Genomic DNA, 11,123 nt, shown 5'->3' on the forward strand with positions numbered 1-11,123 from the left:
ATTCATCTTATGATATTTACTTTACTTTATATTATACTCATTTATTGTGCTTTTAATTATTAATTTTTCTATATGTGATGGTGAATTTTCATCGATGAGTTCTTGAAAATTGGTTATTTTCCCTAAAACTATATATATTTTATATATACTTTATTTATAAGGCTCAATTTAATTTTAATTTTTTATAAATTGATTTTAATTGAGTTTTTTACCTGTAATTTTGGATTTTGTCCCTAATAATATTATATATATATATATATATACACGAGGTCTGATCAATAAATATCTGGCCTGTTGCCTCTAATAATGCTTTAGCACACAGTGAAGCTGTTTGGCACAGATTGACTTTGACCTCTACTGTGCATGCGCACTAAGTTTTAATGTTCTAGCTCACTTCCACAGTACTTCAAAGTAATGTGATCATCGCATTGACCATGACAGAGAAAGTTATGGCGAAACCTGCTCAGAGGCCTATGCAAAGTTCCAGAAAGTATATGAAGAGGAGTATATGAGCTGCACACAAGTGTATGAATGATTCAGACGTTTCCCAGATGGCCGAAAAAATGTTGATAGTGACAAACATTCTGGCAAACCTGAAACCAGCAGAACTGAGGAAAACATCGCAGATGTGAGGGGAAATCGTTGAATCACCATCCGTGAGTTATCAGAGGATGTGCAGATTAGTTACAGTTCAGTATCACTGAAGATTTGGGTATGAGACATATGTCTGCCAAGTTTGTGCCCAAACTACTTTGAGCTGACCAAAAAGACACACAGGTTTCAGTTGCACAAACTCTCCTTGTGTCAAGAATGGTGAAAACTTTGCATAGGCCTCTGAGCAGGTTATCACCAAGCTTTTGGCGAAATTTGATACAAATTGTCTTCTCAACTCTCTTTGTCATGGTCAGTGTGACTAACACATCCTACACATTACTTCCAAGCACTGCTGCAAACAGCAAAAGTGAGCTAGAATGTTAAAATTTAGTGCACATGCACAGCAGAGTTCAAGGTCAATCTGTGCCAAGTGGCTTCACTTTGCACATACACTCTCACACACACAGTATCTAAAGCATACATACAGGCATATATTTGTATCTAAGAAGTCTAATATTTTCACTCTTTTTGCACTTTGCCCAAATCTATCTCTGTTGTGGATTGAAGACTGAAATCTTTTAAGTGTCTTCTGTATTTATTTGTGTATATACATGCACTCACACATTTTGTTTACAGGGTCTTTTTGCTCGAAGAAGAATGCTGTTATTAACTGAAGGACCTCATCTATACTATGTAGACCCTGTAAATAAAGTCCTTAAAGGAGAAATACCATGGTAGGTCATGTTACTGCAAGAATTTTTCCCTTATTACTTTTAACATGTGTAGCAGATGTGGTCGAGTAGATTTGTAGGGGAAGTAACCTACAACCTAGTTTCCATTCCTAGTTGGATGATATTCTATATTTTATTTGGAAGTTGGAGCACTCTTTAAATGGTTATCTTTATTGCTGAATACCCTTGCAAATTGAGTTTGGAAGTTTATATATTGGCACAGTGTGGCATACCAGGACACTTAACCCTGTTCTCCTAGTGTGAACTTGGAGAACAATTACTTATTTGGATGTTTTGTTCATTTGCAGTACCACTTCTTTTGGTATACAACTTGAAATAGTATTAGCTCTCTCCAGCTAACCTGTACCAGACATAGAAAGGTGGCATAATCTGTAAAGTTTCTTGATAACCAATGTACTCAGTCAGACTGGCTGGGTTAAGTTGGTAAACCATTGAAATGAGCAATATGGTTAAGAGTTCATATTAAACTAGGAATTGGCTGACTGACAGAACGACTGTTAGCTCAACTTATTTGAAGTAAGGAAGCTGTAAAATTAATCACATCTCCAAAAAAAAGTTATCATCCTATCTCTTCTAGTTTGGAAAAATGTTATTTGCCCTCATCTGCAATTGAAGCTCACATCATTAATTACTAATTTATAATCCTTTATCTAGGTCAGAAGAATTAAAACCAGAAGCTAAAAACTTCAAGATCTATTTTGTACATACAGTAAGTAGATCTTAATCAATTGGATTTTGCTTGTGATATCAGCTATGTATGTTTCCTTATTGTTCTCTAAAATAATTTTACTTTGGGCCTCCATTTTCATAAATTAAGTTTCACAACTTCATCAGATTCTGAAGAATATATTATAGGAAATAACATTAGACTTAGTGGCTTCAGTCTCATCTTTTCTCAAATACAATTGAGCCAACATTGCTTCCATCCCTCCAGGGTTGGTAAAATAAGAATTAGTTAACCTTTTTGATAATAATCAGCCTAAGACTGCCCTTGATTCTATGATACAAACTTCCTGTTTTAAATTAAAATTTCATCAAGATTTTGTGTTAACATTCCAAACAAGGTAATAATGAGTTATTTTACTAAATTCTCTATCTTCAAAAGCAGCATATTTCAACAAAAACATTAAGGACTTAATTCATTTCAGCTCATTCTATACTAAATACAGAATTTGTAGTGCTGAACAAAATTCTTTATATTCTGATTACAGAACTTATCAAGACTAAGTTTAGCTTTTCATCCTTCAGGATTGGTCAGATTTGCCAGTTATATACATTTTCCTCTCAAAATTTGTGGGTGATGGCATTGTAAAATAATTTGCCATTTTCAATTCCAGTGCATGACAGAATGGCAGAGAACCAAAAACAAAAAAAGCTGTATAGTGTTTAGGTACACTATACAGTTTTTTAGTTGGAATCCGGCTTAACTTTTTCTCAATTTTGTAGTGTTGTTAAAATTAGTACAAGTTATTAATAGGATTTCTTCCAACTCCTTATGTTCTAAGTTCAAATTTTGCCATGATCAACTTTACCTTCTGTCCTTATAGGCTCATTAGAATAAATTACCACTGGGGTTGATGTGATCAATTAATACCTCCTCAAAATTGCTAGCCTTGTGGCAAAAATTGGGACTTATTAAAAACTTAATATTATCACCTCCATACATGATTACATTTTACATCTTTTTAACTTGTTCTGCTGTTTCCATTATCTCTTTCCAGCCAAACCGCACTTATTACTTAGAGGACCCAATGTCACATGCTCAGGAATGGGTGACCAAGATCCAAGAAGTGTGGCAGCACTATTATGGCAATAGACATTGATATTTCTCTCTCTCTCTTTCTCTTCCTCCCTCTCTCTCTCTCTCCCCTCCCTCCCTTTCTCTCTCTCTCTCTCTCTCTCTCTCTCTGTTCCTCCTCATCTCTCTCAATAGTTTAAATTTCTTTTTATTACTGTTTTGTCTCTTAATCCTTTTGCTTTCTCTGTTTTGCAATAGCCGACAAGTTGGATTGTTGGTATTGTTAAATTTAACTTGAACTTGTGTGTGTGTGTGTGTGTGTTGACTCTGGCAGGTAGGGGAGGGGCTTTGGAAGTGTGACAAAGTAATTTAGTGGTGGGGTGCACACAGGGGTGGTAGGTAGCTATAACTTGTCATCTCTTCATCCACATATATCTGCAAATCACACATAAACACATCAAATTCCTCCATCAGTCTATCCCTTACTCACTTATCTTCATTCCTTCGTACCTATCTAAGACCAACAATACAACTTTTTTTTTTTCCAGCTGGCTTTTATTTGCAGTGGGTATTTAGGCATGTAATAGGTACGGATGACAGACAAGACAAGGGCTTCATTACTTTATGCACACTCGTTTCTTTGATAAGTGTGTGTGCATGTGCATGCAAGCTTGTATGTAAGTGCATTTGTTTACTTCTTGAGTACAGTTGTAACTTCATGGTATGCCACATTATTTCAATTAACAGCTGTAGCCATTGTGCTTTACATAGTTCTCATGAAATTTGTAGCTGCTAGGAGTGACATTCTAAACACTTTCAGTAGCATCCCAACAGGTTACCGACTATTATTTCATCACGTGTGTGTGTGTGTATATATATATATATATGCTTACTGTTCCATTAAGGTAAGATTGACAGTAAAAGTACTCCAACCAGTGAGAGATATCATTTAATGCACACAGTATAATGATACAAGCTACTAATAGTTTCTTGATTGAAGACGCAGGTATAAGCAGGTTTTTATAACATACCTTGTCTCCAAGCATGTGATCTATTCAATTTGCAAATCAGGAGGCTGGTACAAAAGAAATCACAAGAAACCACAAGAAGGTAGATACAAAAAATTGGAAGGGTGAATAGAGACCAATAAGAAAATTAGTTATGTCCCCTTCGACAGTAAAACTATAATAAAGCTACTAATTGTAGAATAATTCAACAAAGAAGGGTCCAAAGTCTGCAAGGCAGCTGCTCAATTCAGAGAGAGTGGTGTCCCCCAGTTCGCCCAAAGAAATTTATTCATGTTTGCATCTGGAATTCAGTGTGATGGAATTTCTAGATCTAAAAAAGAATATGTAATCTCTCAGCTACACATAATTTGCATTTGTTAGATCCATTAACATATTGTGTAGATTTCTCTACAATTCTCCACTTGATTATACATAGTGTGCAGTTGGTCTTCAAACATCATACATGGCTAACCAACTTAGTGGCTTTACTTTTGTCAATGTTGCTGAAAGAAGATAGGTGGTTTGCATAACATTTTTTGAAATTGCATTTGCATAATCAGATGGAATTTTTCTTTTTCAACTTTTTACATCTACCTTTTTCTCATTTTATTTTTTCGTGATTTCTAAGTGTCCTGATCTGCAGATTGACCAAACCATGTGCTCAGTTATACAAAGTGTTATAAAAACCTGCCTACACCCATGTCTCCAAACAAACTATTAGTAGCTCATATTTTTATACTGTGTACATTAAATGATATATATATACATTTATATGTATGACAAGTACCCTGTCATGTGATGTTTGTAAATAAGTGTCATTGTCATACAAGCAATGTTGTTAGTTTTCAGTCTTATGTGGAAAAACATGTCTGGTCATGAGAAATATTACCTAGAAACAGGCAAGGGTTGGCAACAGGAAAAGTATCCAGCCATAGAAAATCTGACACATGGGAACAGAAATATTAAATGATGGTGTGTGTTATAATTAAACAGGTATACAACATTTAGTCATCAGTTGGCCATACATTTACAAGAAGCTGCTACTACTGCAATACACAACACAATACAAATAAAATTAAACAGAAAACCATTAATACTATAAACATCATAAATGGAATTTTTTTTTTTTTTTCAAGTGCATTAGCTATGAAATGATTAAAAGTATCGTTTTAACATCCACTTTTCTATACATGAATGGGTTGGACAGAATTTGTTGAAGCAGATTTTCTACAGCCAGATGCTTTTCCTGTTATGAACCTTCACCCGTTTCCAAGTGAGGTCATGTTTGCACAGAAATTTGGAAACAAAGGGCACCACTTGTGTGATGGTGGCTCTCATTTACAACAATCACATGATATCAAGACAGTCACACATATACACAATGGGCTTCTTTCAGTTTCCATCTATCAAATCCACTAAAGGCTTTGATCAGCCTGAGGCTGTACTAGACATTTGTCCTAGGTGCTACCATGCAGTGGAACTGAGCCTAAAACCAAGTGGTTGGGAAGCAAGCTTCTTAACCACACAGTCATACCTGTGCCTCAAACCAAAAATCGATAACATATAGCACATACAGAATAAGATATGAAAGTAACCTGGAGTTAACTGCTAAGCAATTTTAAATCGAGTACTGTGAATTTATCTGATACATCATTTCATGATTACTTGTTGCCTACTAGCAGTAACTTGCTACTATCATCACTTCAGAAGATGTGGTCAAGAAGGTCAATGGTAATGAACTTAGGACAACTACTGTTAATTAAACATAAAGGACAAATAAGAAAATATGAAAATATCTTTAATAAAAATTGTTATTCAAACACATTTGTCTTTCACTACATGTTTGAAAGAAACTGTTCTCTACAGTTACAAATATAATATATATGAACCACACACAATGAAATTAAGATTTGTTTATATACTTTTTTAAATTGGTAAAATAGGTGATGCCTTACACTAGAATTTTAGTTTGTCTTAAGTGTAATTTGAGCTCTATTTAAAATGATTTGGTTGGGGTGGGAAAACTCTTCTTTCTAAACCTAAAACGAATTTAAATAATTTTTATGAAATTCTGTTTTAGTTCATGAAAATATCTACTTTAACAATTTTAAGTTTTAAACAAAATTACAAAAATAAGAAACAATTAAATCCTTGTTCCTTAGAGCTCCTTCCTCTTTTCCCTGTGTGTATGCGTGCATGTGGAACTTAGTCTCACAGGTTCATACTTTAGCTTATTAAAAACTATTAGTGCTATGGCCTCACTATCCCACACATTAATGTATTGACTAACTTCTACACATGTTCATAATCAATGTACTTAGCACACTCTGAATGTTTTTATATCCATAAAAATATATTTTAATATATCTTAAGGCCATTTTCTTTGTAATGTAGACATATATAGTCAGTTGAGCCCCACCCCCTGGACATTACTGTTAAGTTGGTTTCACCAAAATTTGAAGAGAAAAACTGAATTTAGATATGATGCAGTCCAGTATTCTTCTGTTGGCCACATGCAAAACTTGGGAGTGTGTTTGTGTATGTGCTAGCACTGTTTTTTATGGGGTTGGAAGACTTCCATGTCAGTGCACGTATGTTTGCCTAGTAAGCTTCGTTTTTGGTCCTTTTGTTTTTATGGATTAATTTTGGAAAGTATCTTCAATTAAAACAAGTTTACTACTGCTGGTTTCCATGACTGTATTATTGCTGTAGTCATGTTGATATAAAATATTGTTATTTTACCCCTCCTCCCTCCTATTTTCCTTTCATCTTCTTGCTCCTCCTATCTCTGAATTTCTTGTTTTCTCTCTCACATATTCACTCACTTTTCCTGCCAATGTTATAGTTTTCAATATGTTTATTTATTAAAAAAAAAGGAAGAAAGAAAAAGACCCAGAAAAAAAAATTATTAACTTGTGCCTGGAATGTTTAAGATGGTGTGTTCTGAACAATGTGGACTGTTGTGTATCTTGCTTCATCTGAGCCTCTAAGTTTGCCATCTTTCACAGATAACTATTGAACCTTTATCTCTTTGTATTCTATTCTTGCAAGCGATGAGCACTGTAAGTAATTCCCAGTTATCTCTCCTCCACTTACATTGCTAAATAGATTTGGGTAAAAGCATTCTTCTATCCTGTATTTCCTCACCTCCAAGTCAGGATTAATTACCCTATTGATGGATGATATTTCTGTTTCTAAGTTCACCATTGACCATCACACTTTGGAAGGGAAAGGAAATATTGCTTTTTCACCATCTGGACACAGTGTTCTTTGTTTCATACATCACCCTCACAGCGACACCCAACTTTTGTTTTTATAGCCTTCCAACAGTCTTGATATTAATTCTGAGAAGGGACCCAGGCTGTTCCAACTTTGAAATATTGGTGGGGGCTTTGTTATTTCATGGGACCAATTGAACAGGAGGAAACTCTAAGAATCTGAGATTGTCCGGATAAAGGTAACTGGCTCCCACCTAACAAGGGTTTCACATTCTATATCTTACTACAGATATTTTACAAAATTGTTGAGAAAGGCATTTTAATGCCACTTCTATTAATGTTCTGAGTTCAAATTCTGCTATGATCAGCTATGTCTTTCATATCATCAAGATCAAATAAAACAAAAACAGGTTAATCTATATGACCACCTCCATCCTACCACCAAACCTGATGTAGATTTAGAATTAGATTGCTTAGATGATTTACAGCATATAGCTGGGAGCCTTCAGTTTTTAGGTTCAAATCCTGGCTGGTTAACTTTATCTTGCATCCCTCTTGACAAAATAAGTGTCAGCAGTTCACTGTGATCACTTTATTTGTTCCCCTCCTTGTGCCAATGTGAGAAATCTACCACTGGGTGATGGATTGATAAAAACAGAGCACTAGACAAAGGCATTGCTGTGTTTAGTCCTGTTTACATGCTGAGTTCAAATCCTGCTGGAGTCAACTTAGCCTTTCATTCTACTTGGGTTAATGTAATCTAAGGGTTGATGCCATCAACTATATTCCGCATCCTCCTCACCTAGAAATTGGCCTTGTGCCAGTCTCCTCAACTGTTATCATTGTCAACCAGTAAAGTAGCCGAGCACTTGACTAAATGCATTGCAGTATTTATTCATCTCTTCAATATCCTGAGTCCTAACCCTACAGGGGTCACTGAAATGAGTTATATACTGGAACCAATTCTTCATCTCAAAGTAAGATTGGCTCCAAGCCAAAAGAAATCATTATCAGGTACCATGGTGCCTCGTCAATTCAATCAATTATGCCTCCACTTAAAAAACAAAATAAAAACAGTTTTGTTATTGTTGTTCTCATCAAATGGTTTATTAACAAAATACATATAGATATGTATATATAAAGGGAAGATTTTTCAAAAGAAAGGAACAATGCCAGGCTAATCCCTTCTTTTGCTTTGCTATATATTCATTTTGTTATTTATTGTGTGTGTGTGTGATAGTCGTAACTGCCCACCTCTGGAGTACGGATCAGGCTATCAAGTATGTTGAATTTGTTTCAGTATTGGCCAATCAAGTTGCCTTGCCTGCTACAAATAAATATATAATATCAAAGCTCATAGAAAATCTTTTGTTCTGTTCTACAATCTGTTTTAGTAAGTCAGCTTACTTACTGAGTAATATATTCTAAATCTGCTTGTGTGTGTGTCTATAAGAGGTTGCTGTCTTAGCTGTCACATTTAATTTTACTTTGATTAAACTTAACCTCATCACCACCTCCTCTACCACAATATTTTTACCAGTCCTGGCTGCATACTTTCATTTATATTTTTATTGTTGCTACAAAGTTTTTTTGTTCATTTCTTTGTTCCTTTTTTTTCTGTTGTTAAACTCATCTTGACAACCCCTCCCCATCTGACAATGTTGTGTACCATTTAAATCTCTTTTGTTATCTTTTAATACTGGTATTGTTACTAAAGTTATTCCTCCCTGCTTTCCTTTCATTTGGTTGATCCCTTTCTCACAATTAAAAAATTTTTTTTTTGCAGTCAGGTCTAGTATCTCTCATTTGCTGAGTGTTAAATGACTAAAACACTTGTTACCTTCCAACTTAAAAAATGATGCTTAACTTAGAAAAATGTTATTCAAATACTTTTTTTTTAAACCTTTCATTTTTTTTTTTCTTTATTTCACTTCATTTATAACCAATTAAAATCCTCACCTATTTTTGCAACAATAGTTTTTCCTTTATTTTTCTTGTTTCTTCAAATCACTTCATTTCTGTATCAGCTTTATTCTTACAGTTCCAAATTATTTATTATTTTGTGTTTTAATAACGGTAGGGTGCTGTTCTACAACAGTAAGATCAAAGAAAGCCCAGTCTAGATAATTTTAATTCCCACTTGGAATCCTGTTTTTGGTTTTTATTCCTTAAAGACCATAAATCTTTTTCTTCTCTCTTTAAGGCTCCAAAGTGACATGTTTTGTAAAGAATCCTAACTTTTTTTAAACCTTACTTCAGCAGAATTACTGGTTTATTAAACAATACTGCTTGATTAATCATGTAAAAATCTGTATCAGAGGGCAATTACAGCTTACATGTCTAATTAAGTTTCACTCCTGCTGCTTATGTCTACTGAAGTGTTTTGGTTTAAGCTTTAATAGCAGGAAGGTTACCATATTCCAAATGAAAGTTTTCAATCTGACTAATGATTCTGCCAACCCAGCAATGTAAATCTAACAATAATAATCCTACCACCACAACAATCCAATTTTGTTGCTAATTGAAGTGAGAAATAACATTTTAACATTATGTAGATACTTTTGGTTTTCTGAATTAGTTGTCCTCTTCCATAATATTTATATTCATTTGGCTGGCTTACTAGCCAGCTAAATTAAAAGTCAAGAATTTGTTAAAAATATGCAGCCACCCACTCTCTTCTTATTTATCCAAATCACATCTTTCAGTAAAGACTACCCCTATACAAGCACAGAAAAAATGGACATAAAGTGATGATTTTATATATATATATATATATATATATATATATATATAATCACAGAGACCAGAATTGTTTTCACTATTTAATGAAGGGGTGGAAAAAAAACCTAAATGACATAGCTTACCAATATTACCTTTTTGCTTCTTTTGATGTTAACCTGGACATCTTTCTGGTGATTTTGTAAGGGTCAGAAATTTTCCTAATGTGACTAACATTGAAGTAGTCTGACAAGACAAATGGCAAATAATTTACATTTTTAAACTTTGAAATCTTAAGTAGAGGAAAATTTCAGGTTTTGCATTTAGCTTCAAACTTTTTATTATTATTTTTTTTTAATGGAAAGAAGAACCTTAGATACTGAGATAACAGAGATTATTTTAAAACCTACATTTAAGTTTTACTTTTTATTTCAGTTGAATCTGCTAAATTCAGTACCAATTGACTGTAATGATTAGCACTTCTCCTACCCACCCACTCTCATATTTTGATAAAATATTTGTTAGTTATTTCAGGTGCCATTCTTTCTAAAGCAGTGGTAACTTTGAGAAATTATCCTCTTACTCCACTTCTAAATGTTTCTCATTGAAGCATTTTGATATTTTAAAGAAAGAAAACCTAATTATTTCTCTGGAAATGTTGAAATTAGTTTAAGCTATTGCTTAGATGGAAAACTATTTAAATAGTTTTTGAAATACATCATGTTACTTTGGTTCCTTTTTAACATAAAATGAAAATACCCTCACCCTCCCTTGTGTACCACCAATCAACTGGGCTTTATCATTGATTCTGAATGTGGGTGTGTGAGTACAGGTGAACAGGTGGTGTGATGGTGATTTCTTGCTGTACTCTTTGAATGTAAATAATTTTGTAGTGAAATCAATGTTCTGTAAATTATAACAGCTATTCTGATCTTAGAACTGTGATAAGATACCACCTAAACATACTGTTATATCCTTTCTCACTTCCAGAACCTTCCACCTCATTCCGAATTGCTTCAAAAAAATGTTGAAAAATAAAATATCAAAAATGACTTTTTTTTTTCTTTTTAAGTCTAAGGATTATACATTCCCTTTC

The 11,123-nt window shown here is 33.9% G+C and overlaps 1 protein-coding gene across 1 annotated transcript in view; it reads left to right on the forward strand.

The window, feature by feature from the left end:
* The window catches only part of LOC106872777 (3-phosphoinositide-dependent protein kinase 1), a 32,552-nt gene extending 21,473 nt beyond the window's left edge, over positions 1–11,079 (forward strand). The window contains exons 12-14 of the mRNA XM_052971938.1: positions 1,231–1,328; positions 2,001–2,055; positions 3,068–11,079. Coding sequence (XP_052827898.1) covers positions 1,231–1,328; positions 2,001–2,055; positions 3,068–3,169 — 255 coding nt within the window. The 3' untranslated portion in view covers positions 3,170–11,079. The remainder of the gene's footprint in view (positions 1–1,230; positions 1,329–2,000; positions 2,056–3,067) is intronic.
* The last annotated feature ends 44 nt before the right edge of the window (positions 11,080–11,123 follow it).

This window comes from Octopus bimaculoides, chromosome 1 (assembly GCF_001194135.2).
Source record: "Octopus bimaculoides isolate UCB-OBI-ISO-001 chromosome 1, ASM119413v2, whole genome shotgun sequence".
Classification (NCBI taxonomy): Eukaryota; Metazoa; Mollusca; class Cephalopoda; order Octopoda; family Octopodidae; genus Octopus; species Octopus bimaculoides.